This window comes from Gymnodraco acuticeps, unplaced genomic scaffold (genome assembly GCF_902827175.1).
Source record: "Gymnodraco acuticeps unplaced genomic scaffold, fGymAcu1.1, whole genome shotgun sequence".
In the NCBI taxonomy this organism is placed as follows: domain Eukaryota; kingdom Metazoa; phylum Chordata; class Actinopteri; order Perciformes; family Bathydraconidae; genus Gymnodraco; species Gymnodraco acuticeps.
The window spans coordinates 3,588,346-3,603,002 of NW_022992250.1; the positions used below are offsets into that span (position 1 = coordinate 3,588,346).

General features: G+C 40.3%; 1 protein-coding gene across 2 annotated transcripts in view; it reads right to left on the reverse strand.

Annotated features, from left to right (window-relative positions):
- sept8a (septin 8a) overlaps positions 1 to 14,657 on the reverse strand; it is a 45,372-nt gene that overhangs the window by 2,755 nt on the left and 27,960 nt on the right. Inside the window, exons 5-10 of one of the 2 annotated variants that reach the window (XM_034206728.1) lie at positions 14,202 to 14,363; positions 11,495 to 11,591; positions 6,691 to 6,859; positions 6,432 to 6,564; positions 5,848 to 6,017; positions 3,241 to 4,318 (exon numbers count right to left, since the gene is read on the reverse strand). In XM_034206728.1, coding sequence (XP_034062619.1) covers positions 4,315 to 4,318; positions 5,848 to 6,017; positions 6,432 to 6,564; positions 6,691 to 6,859; positions 11,495 to 11,591; positions 14,202 to 14,363 — 735 coding nt within the window. In that variant the 3' untranslated portion in view covers positions 3,241 to 4,314. Of the gene's footprint in view, positions 1 to 3,240; positions 4,319 to 5,847; positions 6,018 to 6,431; positions 6,565 to 6,690; positions 6,860 to 11,494; positions 11,592 to 14,201; positions 14,364 to 14,657 lie in introns of those variants that run through there. The other variant, XM_034206727.1, reaches the window with a different exon arrangement.

Here is a 14,657-nt window from a genome sequence, read left to right on the forward strand (position 1 = left end):
CTCCTTCTGAAGCACCTTTTGTTGTAGCTCACACACATTGTGATGTTTTTGCTCTCCCAGGTGGACAGTGGCGAGTTCATCCACTGCAAAGAAATGGTGGACGAATACCTTCAGAGCCTGGAGTTCTCCCTGCCGCCCAACGCCGTCTACATCTTCAACAGCGCCCTGATCCCAGACCAGCAGCGAGCCTGGAACCCCACGCTGCGCCTCAGGAGGGGGCGGGGGGGCTTCGCACAGCAGGGGGACACGGACGAGTTCTACGACGGCTTCAGGTGTTTGTACAGCGAGGAGACGACTCAGCAGGGAAACAATGTCGATTCCCAGCAGAAAAACGTCTCGCCCTGCCCGCCTCTGCACCCCGCCCTCAACTAGAGGGACGTTTTATTCACACCGTCCTCCCATCTCACATGGAGAATGTCCAATATAGTGTAGTTCAGTACATCTAACAACCTCATTTGCAAGCTTTGATGATACCGACGTTAACCGAGATGTTCAACCTGCAAAAAACTTGGAACTGACCCAGAACCTGAACTAGAAATTGGTTCAAAAGAAGATATTGTTTTGGATTCTACCGTGCACTTGTCCACACAGAAGTCTGGAGGTGTGTATGGATCAGAGGTATTCTGACGCTGTTACTTTTCTTTAGCGGGACAGAAATTATGTTTCTCTTTGGTGCAGAGTTAACGGTCTATTTAAGTTCTCAAGCTATTATTGTTATTTTTAATATTATTATTGCCATATTTTCTACTTTTAAACATACCGGTCCTTAAATATCCTCCACAAATGGTTCAAGTGTGAGGTCAAAGAAGAAGGATTAGGCAGTTATGTGTGTTTTTATGAGTGTGGTTGAAGCCCAAGAGCGGCTTTTTTTTATGTTTGTGAGTTGATCCCGATTTAGTTTGATGTGAGGTGTCTTGGTGTTCAGGTTCCTCCAAGGACCACGTAGCACCTTGAGATAAAGACAAGCTTTTTTTTTTATTAAGAAATGCTAAAAATATATATATTTTTTCAATATTTTACCTTGTACTAATTTGTTGTATATTTAGCAATTATTTACAAAAGCTACATTTTCCAAAATGTTTAATTTCCTGACTAAATGCTGCACATGTTTTTATTTCATTAATGCTTCAGTCTGTACTGATTTGGTTAATGTGACTATTGTTGCATATCAAACAAAGCAGGAGCACCTTTGGGAGATTAGTTTAATACTAGAGCAGAACATCATGAGATCACCTGATTACTGATTTAAATATTTCTTTTTAATTATTTCATAATGTATGACAGTGCCACAAATCATACACCAAATATTGTCAAAGTATTGGGGATAGAAATATCCTGTTTTTATTTGTAAATACCACATATTTCTGTTTCATCCCGATACTGAAATGTCTCTTTAACGGGTACAGAATATTATGTTTTCAATTTAAGCTGACTCTGCTGCCTTACTGTGTTCAGAGGTCAGAAACGTGAGATAATGTGAACCAGTTACTGTCCGTTTCCTCAACTGTGAATTCTGTTGCATTTATCAAGTCAGGCTGGAAGCAGCACAGTGACCAATGTAAAGGTTGTTTCCATTTCTTCATTTAATGAGGCAGCTATCTTTATCGTCTGGTCAACAACAGAAATAAAGCTATGACTTGAAAAGTCTAAAGTGGTATTTTCATTTTCGTCACTGAGGTTGGACGATCTATGGTTTCTTCCTGTGTCAGAGATTATTGTTAATCTATGTTATTGGTAACATTCAAAACTAGAAGCTGTAACATGAACTTCTTTAAGTTAAACTTCTAGAAGTTCACAAAACGTTGACTGTTTTGAGTTTGAATTATTAAAACAAAGAGTTAAGGTAAATTCAACTTTTGACGGAAGTAGCCAAAAAAAATGTTTTTTAAAGCCCCAAAGTGCACATATCATTAAATGTACCAAAGATAATACATTTAGGAATCAATTGATCACATACATTGAGGCTACAGTTTTAATTTGGTTTATGATTAATTGCCTTTTTACCAATTCCCTTATTTACTTAGTATTTAACCAACTTCTGTCCTCCATTTTTGCCTCCAGCACTATACCTCAGCAGCCCATAAGGTGTGTACAGTGTGCATCGTGTCCTGAATGTAGAACAGAGTGTCAGAGAGCCATTATCCCTCAGCTGCTAGCAGAGTGTTTGTGTTCTAAAGGATAGAGGGGAAGAGATCCAGATCCAGTGAGCCCTGCAGGTGGTGGACAGAATAATAACAGTGCTTACAGAGCCATCACCGTTTACACAAAACCATTCATCTGTGAAGAGCTGAACACTGGGTCCTGACTTCCGCCGTCTGTTTTCAAAGAATAACACACTTGTTCAGTGCCGTAAAAAAAGCAATTCAACTTCGGATGTTCTTCGAACTTCAAAAGAAGTGACCTTAGAAATTGTGATGGGAATTGTTCACCTTTTCTGCAGTTTTATCCCAAACATTTGATGATTTGATAGTAGCAGTAATCGTTAGATGGGCATGTTTTAAATAATATTTACCAAATCTAATACTTTTGCAAAACATAAGGGATATATTTTGGATTGTATAGTATAAAGTATGGTATATCTTAATTCAAAATACCTTCAATGAATGTGTACTAAGCACATGAATTTAATATGCCATATAATACAACGAGTTAAATTCTTGCCACGATTTCATTTAAAACTGATACCAATAGTTAAATGAGGAAACACTATTTGATCCGTCTTCACACAAGAATGATGTGTACAGACTTGTTTTTCAATTGTTAGACAGCGTAACAACCAGCTGCAATTTGTGTTAACACGCTTCCTGTACACCCACACGTCACTCACAACCACCGTCATCTCCCTGAAACGTACACACTTCCTCTAAAGACCTACCTCTTTTACACATGTATTCCTCCACCTTTAGCAAACACACACACACACGCATTGTTAAAGCAATGGAGGGGGGGAGGGGGGGGGGGGTGTACATACTAGCCTGAACAATAATGTCTCAGTTCTTCAGTTAGAGATCACCAAACAGGAAACACTGCATCTTAGGCTGACAGCTGTTGTGGTGACAGTTGAGGCCGAGAGCGTGTGTGTGTCTGTGTGTTTATATGTGTTGTGTGTGTGTCTGTGTGTTTATATGTGTTGTGTGTGAGGGAATAAAGTGGCTCTACCTGCCCGTGTTTCCATTTCATCTCCCTCCCGTCTGAATATCGTCAAAGAAATCATGGCAGAGAGACACATCAAAGTCAGGATGGGGGGGGGTGTTGCATTTATTTCCAACGACAGACAGTAAATACAGCTGCTCTCTTCTCTCTGAGTGTAAACTCTCCTACAGCGAGTTGAGGCTTGTATGTTTACCTGAATCCTGTGTTTGTGTGTATACATATGCTGTATATACTGGCTTCATGTGTGTGTCCACGGTCACACACTCCCATCAAGGTGGAAACAATAAAGTTACATCATTTGTCGACAATGTACACCGTCATATATGCGTCTTACAATTATATCATATTCAAAAACTAGGTCATTTTGCATAGTTAAGCTGGGTAAGCTCTATAAAATATTCACATACATTTATTGAGTTAATACAAAACAGCACCAAAATATTGCATTCCTTTTTTTATATAGTTTGGACTAAGCTTTAGGTTGTCAGTACCAATGTATATGCAGTAATATATACAGTATACAGGTACTCGGTTTTATTGCTTTATATATTGCTATTTAAATGTATTTGGGCTCAGGGATTATTCTACTGTGAAATGTACTTAATGATTACAAAAGGTTAACAGGCACAAAACATTTCAAAACTCAGGTATTTAAAAAAAGCTTGATTTCTTGGTCTCCATTTAGTCATTTAAATGTTAGTATACGATCAAGCTCATCCTAAACTCTTTAGATACAAATTGAACGGTTTTAAATGACCTGATGCGTTACACTGTAGAGCCAAAAGCCTCACGTTTCTGTGTAAATAGTTGATGGAAAAACACAAAAAACAACAGAAAATCATTAAGTCACAACATAGAAAAACTAAAATTGCATATATTTATAAAAAGTGTCCAAAAAAAGCATAGAATGTACGATCCTGAATTAATGAGATGGCCACTGTTGGCAGGTGAACATTTGTTTTATTTTATCTCTCACCATCTTTCACTCTCTCCCTGTGGCTTCGTCATGCTCATCATCCTCAGTGTCTTTGGTCCATGTGCACAATGTCAAGATGGAATGTCAAAATAAACAAACAAACAAAATAAACAGGTGTTGTCGTTGCTATGGTGATGGAGGACAAATCCATGGTCGTGTGTGGGAGGGTATGCAGCGCCCATAAATTAACTGAAAAACAATGAAAAACAATAAAGAAAAAATAAATGAATGAGTAAACAATTACTTTGTGGAAAATATGAATGAAGAGCTCTAAGAAAGGAAGATGAAGTAGAGTGGAGAGAAACAGGCGCTGCTTAAGTTAAATGAAATATAAGTTATTTGTGTTAGTCATATGTTGAGCCATTACAGGGTGGAGGAGGCTCTACAGTTTCAAACCTCTCTTCTCTCCAAAGGAAACTTTTATTTTCCTCAAGTTAACCAACATGAGTCAGTAAATGAGTCTAAGACAGAGGATGTGTGGGATGTCATTCATAAAACCACAAAATGGAAGATCAGTTCCCTAAAGCCGCTCTGACTGCAGAGTGTGTGAGCGGCCACAAGATGGAGCCAAGCGTCCTCACAGACTCTCAGACAGAGCTATAGAGAAATGCATAGACCATTACACATCACTGTCTGACGCTTAGCATACGTATCATTTACACCCCCCCCTGACCGCCACTGGCTTCATATATTATCACTACAGAAGAATTAAGAATAAACTTAAACCTGCTTTGATCTGCAGTAAACTCATATTTGCAATGCGTTGCATGAGGCATTGCATTTTCTTTTTGCACAGATGCATCAATATGTGCAAACCTAAAGAATATACAATGACAACACAGCACTAAGCTTTCCTCTGATTGGATCTAAAGGGACTGGCTCAAACACAAATGTCTATCCACATTATTTTGTCCACATAGTGTGCATTGTTGGTAAATCAAAACTACTGAAAGAGGAAGGTCCCATGAATAAACCTTTAAAACTATAAACTGTCAACCATATACATGATGTGCATTGCTTTGGATTACTGAACGATGGAAACTCTCTGAAGCCGACTATCATATTGGACTCAAATTAGAAGAAAATACAACTTTCTGAGGTGAGGAATTCATCTATGAAATGAAATGCAGTACAACACCTACAGTTAATGAGCTGAAGCATAAAAAGGCATTTATACCCGTGCTATCATTAATACGCTCAATTAGCATACGCCTATTGAGATCACGTCTGCCCTGTGATCTGTATTCCGCTTCACATATTTTTAAGCTCAGCTTTCAACTGCTTCACCGTCTCCTCCCTGAATATCCTAAATAATCAGAGCAAAGCAGAAGGAAAGAGTGAAAGGACAGGAAAGCTTGGGCAGTACAAAAAGGAGGGGGGGGGGGGGGGGGGGGGGGGGGAAAGAGAGTTTCCGTAACACATGCCAGGCCTTTATAATAGGTGAAAAGCTTGTGTGTTGGAGAGGTCAGTGACGGCACAGCACATTCAGTTAAAAGCTCATTCATGTGACACTTTGCCACTGGACTGGCAAGATGCATGCCTAACGCTTAACAGACTTGTAACAGGGGTTAGAGAGCAGAAAGAGAAGGGGTGATGGAAGCGGTTTAAGGCACAGACTGAAAGGACAACAGGATTAGTTGAATAGAGGAGTTGGAAACAGCAGCTTCCTGCCATGGAGAGAAGAGAGAGTGAGTGATAAAAGGGAGGGAGTGCCTTACTTCTTCTTGTCCTTGTCCTTCTTGAGCGGCTGAGATAAGGAGAGCGTCTCGGCGGCCACCTTCTTCCTGTTGAAGCCGTTCATCTCCTCCTCCAGGTCTCTCCGCTTCTCCTCCACCTTCCTCTTCTCCTCCTGGTGCATCCGCTTCAGCTGCTCAAACTTGTCATGCAGCTGATGGGAAGATGGACGGACAGGACGGGGGTGAGGAGAGAAGAGATTTGAGTTTGAACTTCTTAAGTGACATTTCACTGTTAAGCTAACTCTTTATGGTTAAATGGATCTCACAATGGGCTGAACTGAATACAAGAAAATGGTACGTCTTACAATTGTTTATATATTACCGCATTTGTCATGTATTATGTAGTTATGCTGATAACCCTGACTCAAATAATGCAAAATGAAAGTGCTTTACATGATGTTTTTGCGTGGACACATTAAAACCACTTAAGCTTATACAACCCCAACCAAGCATTTACCAGTTCACAATAAAATCAGCTAAAATGACATGAAGATGACTGATAACTATGATCTGATATATGTTCAAAACTAATATTGTGTCCTCAATCATTTCCACTTGAGACGTACCTCTCTCTCCTTTTCTTTCAGTTCTGCTTCCGTCTCTTTGACTTTGTTGACAAACATTTGTCGCATCTCTTCCTCTTTACGCTGCAGGTCCCCTAAGAACTCTTTCCTCTTGGCCTCATACGTCTCTTGAAGACTGGACGGATGAAAAGACAGGAATAGATTAGTCGTTGTCTCCTAATAATAGAGACTCTCCCTGCTGTTGATACTTTGGTATCTCTGAAGTTTTGGAGTGTGTCTCTTCTCTCTCTCCTCTCGCTACCTGAACGGCTGGCTGTCGGGGTCTGTATCTTTGAAGCCCATCTCCTCCAGCTTGCAGCGGCGGTACAGCTCGTAGTGGCGGGCGTGGGTCTGCTCCCTCAGATCCTCCATGTTGACCCTGATCAGCATCTCTCGCAGTTTCACAAAGTCGCAATGGTTCTCGTTCTCGACTAAAGGGAAAACACAGAAAGGATTAGTAGAGCAGCAACACATTCTGCTACGGTGTTTGAACAATTGGTTTCTGGTGTCAGCGTCAGATGTGTAGTCACATTGAGTTCGGAGTGTTTGCTTCTCTCTTTTCATTATGTTCCTGGCTGTCTTCATCACGTCTTCCAATTCATTTTAACAGCCCATCTGTCACGGTGTCCACATCCCTTCCTCTCCACCTCTTTCTCTTAAAAGCAGGAAATCATACCACATCTCTACAGGAATGTGAAATGCAAAGTACAACTGGATTCCATTTGGCATCCATTCAATCAAACTAATCTTTGATGACAAAGAGGGTTTGATAATATGCCCTTTTTTACAAAGTTCATTTTTCCTACTTGTATGACTTTAACAACTTGACTTTAGTTTCACGTCTGACTGACTCTCACAGTTGAATGATTTCATGGTGGGGAAAGGCAGGAAGCGTTTCCTGCCTGACAGATTGACAGCTGGGGGGGGTTCATGCCCTGGGCGTCATGAAGCCTTTTTACTCCCAGGTCACCTCATTTACTCCAGAGCAACAATATGGACTGTTCTGGAAATTAGCACGTAGATTGTTTTGTTCTGTTAGAGGCCATAGCTAAGGTCAATGTGGTTAGTGTAAAGTAGGCATGGGTGGTAATATGTTGACAGAGGATGTAGTCTGGAGAAGTGGGGAGTTATATAGCAATACATATGCTGCTAATAGTAAGTAGCGGGGTGAAAGTATGATGGAAAACCAGGGATAATAGGGTCGTTCCTTATAATACGACAACTTGCTAACTAGAACAGTGACAGAAAACGGATCGGATTGCTTAAGAAATATGTTCCCATTGAAAAAGGTGAGCTTCCAAGATACTGTAGCTAGCAGGAGTGACAGTGCTTGCTACAGGTCTGATAAATGTGACTGAAACAATATAAGAGTTGAATGCTTCCTTCAGACCAATGACCAAATGTTGCACACTTCCCCTTTAGTTTAAGTGGGAAATAACTGATTGCAACCTATTTTAAACTTCTGCAGACAATCATTTCTGCCAACTCTCCCATTTTGCACTGTTCTCGTCAAGAAAAATCACTTTTTCCTTTGAAAATAAAGTTTTCCTCTCCCTTTGCATTATTTCCCCCCCTTTTAAAGACTTTATAATACTTTTGAAGTCGATGTGGAAACTTGGAAAACGTGTATTTGATGTGCTCAATCTCCAATCTTTAAATGAGGGCCACTGAAGAAGTGCCACATTTCTGCTAAGCACTAAAATCCTGCAGCACAACCTAACGCAGCTGTGGTGAATAAATGATAGCTGCTTAGTCTAGGGAATAGTATAATGACTCTTTAAAACACACGTGTTGTCAGAGGGAAAAACGTACTTTCCCCTTTGAGGAATTGAATGTGATCAACCTGTTAGCCAACATCAGAAAGAAGCTATAAAGGGCTTTCCTGTTGTCTCAGATCTGTGTTGAGGCACGTGGTGTTTCAGGGGCTCGAGCATATGCAATTAACCCCGGGCTGAAAGTGGTGGGGACGGAGATGTATGTTGGGTTTAAATACCATCACAAGCTGTGAGCTGAGGACGCAAAGATGGCAATAATAACACTGGAAAAGCCTAATTAGGATGGCATTAAGCTTAAAACATAAATCAAAGTAATTATCATCAACATCTGATTGAATGACCCACAATACATTTTGAAAAAGACATGAAAAAAAGCAGCTTTCTAAATCACTTATTTGTACAGAGTCTGACAACATATCATTAGTGGGAGTATACAAGTTAAAAACAGACATGAGCTGTTCCCTGGGGCTGCATTCAGGCTACTGAATTGCCTGTTCATTTGGCATGTAATAGTCTCTCTGTTTTGCCCCCCCCCGCGCCCCCCCACTGAGGGCTGACTGAGGGCCAGTGCTCAGACTGACTGCAGCGCTGAGCCTCAAGATATCCCAGCTCACACACACACGCCAGCATGCGAACAGTGACTTTTAAATAGAGAACAGAGAAAACATGGTTGCAGTAAATCTGCTGTAACGGGCCAAATGAAAAAAATGAACGATGTGTTCATGATGATCATTCAGGATGATCATTTTTCTTCTTGTGTTTTGGTAAGGCTTTATTACTGTAGGTCATGATTGGGAGACAAGCAGATTTATTTATAGGATAGATGCTGCTCTAAAGCCTACCAATAAATGTTATTGTAATGTGTTGTTGTATGGGTGGCGCTATATCTCAAGGGGGGTTATTTAGGGGTAATATGTGACGGAAGTGCACTGGCGTCTTTCATGTGTGATTCTGTTTTTTCTTGTTTCAATTTCTTTTCAATTAACAAGCAAATGAACCAACTACAAAACCCTACAATTTCACACAACCATTTTTTTTTTTTTAAATGCTGTAATTGGGAAATAAATACTTACTGAGAAGCTAATGCAAGTCAGTGATTGATAACACCATATTCATATACTGTACAAACACCCACTACATCATGTTTGCACGGTTAAACAAACACAGCAGCTTGCGGATAAGAATTATAGGAAGGTCTGCTTTAGGTCACATATGTCTCGATGTGAGAGATAACAAAGCATTACGATCTTGAGGGAAGACCAACACGCTCATACACACTCTGAGAGCTGTTGAATTACTCTTTTTATCAGCACACAGACCTTCCTCTGTTTTCACGTCTATGGACATTTCCCACGGCTCTTCAAGAGGTTACCATAACCCATCTATATGACATCTGGCACCCGCAAACAGTTTCCACTGACACAGCCCTTCCTCTCTGTGGGCCAAGTGGAGTAAAAACACTGAGACGTCTGTCCTCTGCTGTCCTGTCTGCCCTCAGATACTGTGACAAAGTGTGTGGTACCAATGGCGAGCCATCGGTTTGCAAGCAGGCCTGACTAGAGGCAAAGTGGGGTTTTTGAATCGCATCCCAGCAGCCAAGATTTGAGTTGTCAGGCAGTGATGGGCAAAGCAGATGTACACAAAGAAAAATACATTATTTGTTATAGATGTAATGTCTTATCTTTGGATGTGGAAACACAGCATCATCATTTCTTACAGCCTCAGATAAGCCTCAGTCAATTTTCTTTTGATATCAATTTGACATTTTTTCTGACTGAACTAGTAATAATTTATTTAGCTACATTTAGTCGGCTATAGAAATGCTTTTACATCATCCGTAAAAAAGACAAACAAAAAATAAATAAAATTGTTGTCTTGTCATGAAAGAGTTGTGGGAGATGAATTATAGCTGGTTATATATTTGAATTCAAGTTATTACATAATTCTTTACATTAATGTTCCCCTTGATACCTCCGTGTTCTTGACATTCTACAGTGAGCATTTCGATGTATCATTATCAGACCTGTTCTAGCAAATATCTACCACCTGTTCATTTCTGTTGAAGAGAATGACAAAAACATTTTTGATTGACACTAATCCCTGAAATAAATGAGCTTCCAGTAAAGCATAGATAACTTTTCACAGATGGCACTATCCTACATTTTGCTGAACAAGGCTATAGTTTCATGGGGACTGAAGGAGTCTGAAGGAATCTGTTCCCGATGAGACACACAGCAGGCTTTATAAATAACCATAGAAAGTGTCCTCTGAGGGTTGGGGAATGACAGTGGTCAGGGAAAGGAAGACAGGGGGAGGAACCGAGAGCAGTAATCCAAGGAAGGGAGGGAAGATAAAGCTTCTCTGAGAGTCCGAATCCCATCAGAGCAGTTATATTCTCACAGCACAATTCTGCGTGACATTCTTAAATTAAATTGTTTACTATCATTGACAAGCCCAGAGGAATGAGCTGTGGGAAACAAATGTCCCTGGTGATTTCTCCATGAGCAACACATGCACACATATGCATACATGACTGCAAAGCACACACAAAGACAGATATAAATAGGGATAAACATACAGTATGTGCACAAAGTGGAAGACATTAGCCTCACAGATATCACTGCCGCACACTGGCAATTTCCCAAACAATCTCTTCCCGCTCGTCCTTCATTTCGCAGTGTCACTCGGCATGAAGTCAGCCTCGCAGCTGTGGAGGGCGCTCGGCATTAAGAGGGAGGGTATAAATAAACAGGCAAACTGTGGGACGCACTGGACACTCCGCCGTGAGCAGGAAAACATCTTTCCCCATGGATACTGATGGACGTCACTGCCTTCTCAGCATGCCCTTTCTCCATTAGCAACAATCATCGTCTAAACAATCAGCGGCATGCGGTATCAAATCTGTCCTTGTTGATGATGAATCACATGAATTCATTTTGTGACTATTATAAGAACGTTTCAGCCTCTCTTTTGCTTTATACAGGCAACACGATTTGTATCAGTTACTGGCAGGAAGCGGTAGAGTTATCATTTACTGGCACTTTAAGGAATATGTATTTTTATGGGACTATTTATCTATGTTACCTCAAAGGAAATAATTGTTCCATAGATGTCCTGTTGATTTAAGATAAATATTTAAACCTTAAATCACAGTGCCAATATTACAGTTTGGCACTGTCTTTGTCTCACTTAAAAAAATAAAGTCAGTAAAGAAGTTAAACACCTACTGTTGTGCCTGCTTGAGAAACACAAACACACACCCTGATTAACTTGCATATGAATGGTTCTCACCTTGCACGATACCCCAGGGGTACTGTCTGGCCCTCACGGTTTTGTTCCCCACTTTGACCTCTTCCACGCTCCCAACCACAGCAAAGGGCAGAAGGGCCTGTGTAGGGGAAAACAAGTTTTTGTTAAAAATGTCAAAAGGCCAGGGATGTAACTGAAGCCTTTCACAGGGGCTGAATTCCATCTCCCTGTTTTCTTTGTGTTCAACTTTTTTTTTCCTGTCTTCATGACGGTGTCGGTTGCAGCTCGGCGAATACTTCACAAGTTAAGTACTTAACTAGATAAACAAGTTATTATGAACAAATAGGACCAAAGAAGATAAATAAAAGTGTGTTGACTTTCAAATAAAATCTTTCACTGAGGCTGTCGTCCCTCTTATCTTTCACAACCATCCCACACCACAGAGAAGTGTAACCACATCGACACATGAGCTGCACCAGAGCTGTGTTTTAAGTTTTACATGTGGCTTAGTTGGGGCTGAGACACCCATTTGTTGAAGCGATAAAACACAAACAGACTTTCTAGCTACGTTCGACCTACTACGCCTCGTTAGGATCGACTGTGAAGCATCATGGGGAAAACATGCCTGATACAAAACCTCAAAAATGTGTGGTGAGTTGAAACCAGCTGGCTGCTCGCAGCTCAGAGGAACAAGCTGGTGAGTGTGGGCGCTGATGTAACGGACTATGAATAGATGGGGATACTGTACATGGTCTGCACTCATTTATCCATGAGAGAATTAGCTGAGTGTGGGCATGTTTAAGCACAGTGTGATTAGGCATCATCTCCATTTTAAAGTCATAACTCAAAAAGGCTTTACAAATAAAAGGTGTTTGTGCTGCCTGAGCCAAAATCAAGAGCACATGTTGAATTACATTGCTAAATTAATATAATTTTTCAGTATTTCTAAAAAACAGTTTATTTTCAAAATGGAACATTTTTAAATTGACATATTGCCGGTTGTAGGAAAGCGTGTGCTGCTATAGAGTTCAACAAATATTTGATTATGGAAAGAATTTAGGAATGGAGAACAAGTGTAATCAAACAGAGCCAGTAGTCATATAGTTTTTAGTTATAATGTTTGCTTAGACTGTTTGTTCAAGCACATGCCTAGGGTCAGCTTGTCTTTTAAAATTGTTGAGTTTTTTTTCCCCGTTTGCACTTTGGATTTGTGGGATTGCAAAGCGTCTGGATAAACAGCATTACTTCAGTATGTGTTAAAACAATAAAATGGTGTCAACATATGCCGCTGTTACCAGATGTGTAACACATGTGGCACTAAAGACATGATGTAACAAAGACAGTTGGCACACAGATAATCCTTGTAAATCCTACAATGTTAAGAAGTGTCACAATTCTAAGAACAATGGGCTTTATTCACCCAATTATTTTTATTAAAACCCACATTGAGAACACAAGTATAAACATTTCTGAAAGCAAATTTTGGAAAAGATTTACGAATATAATAGTCAATGAGGCCTAACTGTATAATTTGTATTCTCAACTATTTGAAGCGTGTCGCTCTCTGATCATTCCTGTGTTTTCTTTGAGAGCTCTATTTCTGTTCACACAAAAAAAAAAAGGGAAATGTTTACTCCACATTTGCCCTCGCTAACATCTCAGTAAATGAGCTGTTAAATAATTTTTTTTTTTTAAATGTTATAGATGCCATTGCTCCCACTAAGGTAAAGGAAATGTCTGGCGAGAAAATATCTTCATGGAGAAAGGCCATGACCGTGAGAACAGAGAAAAGAGTGTCGAAAAGCTGAACGCAGGTGGCGGAAAACAAATCTCCAGGTTCATTTTGACATCCATAAAGAGAGACCTGGCTTTCATAATTTTGAAATTAAAAATGCACGACAGTCTTTCTTCTCTGACATCATTGCCAAAAACAAAGCATGTGCCTTGTTTGCTACCATCGCCAGACTAACATACCCACCAGTGTCAGTTGCCTCTGTATCAGGGACAGGAAAACATTTGCTGTGTGGTGAAAGGTGCTATATAAATATACTTGCCTTGCCTTGCACTGAGCTTCAGTCTGCAATGTTCAAAACAACAGATAAAGCCAGAAATCATGGACACTGACCTGAATTTCATTCAGTTATTATGCTCCAAATATCTGGAACAAACTACCAGAAACAAGCAGGTCCGCTGCAACTCTTACTACTTTTAAATCCAAGCTGATTACTTTTCTTTTTGCCGCTGCTTTTATTCATGTACCTGTGTTATTCATGTTTTATTATCTTTGCTTTTTAATGCACAATTTCTTAATGCTCTTAATGTTTTTAATTTTTGCAAAGCACTTGCCTTGTTCTATAAATAAACTTGCCTCGCCTTGCCTTTCCTCCTCTTGCCTTTCCTCCTCTTGCCTTTCCTCCTCTTGCCTTTCCTCGTCTTGCCTTTCCTCCTCTTGCCTTTCCTCCTCTTGCCTTTCCTCCTCTTGCCTTTCCTCCTCTTGCCTTTCCTTGTCTTGCCTTTCCTCCTCTTGCCTTTCCTTGTCTTGCCTTTCCTTTCCTCCTCTTGCCTTTCCTCCTCTTGCCTTTCCTTGTCTTGCCTTTCCTTGTCTTGCCTTTCCTTTCCTCCTCTTGCCTTTCCTCGTCTTGCCTTTCCTTGTCTTGCCTTTCCTTGTCTTGCCTTACAAAAAAAAAAAGGGGTGACTTATTCCAGTTAAAGTAAAAAGATGCTTGTTAAGTGTCACAACATGACTTACGTTCATGGAGGCGTTGATCTCACTGACGGCTTCGTCGTCTGTTGGGAATTGATAAATTTGGACCCCGTTGCTGACCAGCTCGCTCATAATCTTTATCTTAAATTTGTTGAGCTCACTCTTGGAAATGGTGTCTGCTTTGGCGATGATCGGTATGATGTTCACCTGAGGAAAGGATGAGAAGAAGACAGGGAGGAGTTAATAAGATAAGTTATCAAATGTGTAGTCCATTGTCCTTGTTTTAAAGGTTGAGTCTGCCAAAGACATACAGTATATGCATTCCTAAAGTGAAAGCTGCTTTGTTTGTGTTGAAGGGGAAACGTGGAATTCATATAAACCCATCAATCTCAATATGATGAGAAGATGCAAAGAAAATCGATGTATTCGGTAAATTAAAGATTAGAGCAATTCACTGCCATAGATCAGCGGGCCGTTAACAATCAATGTGAATAAAGCTAA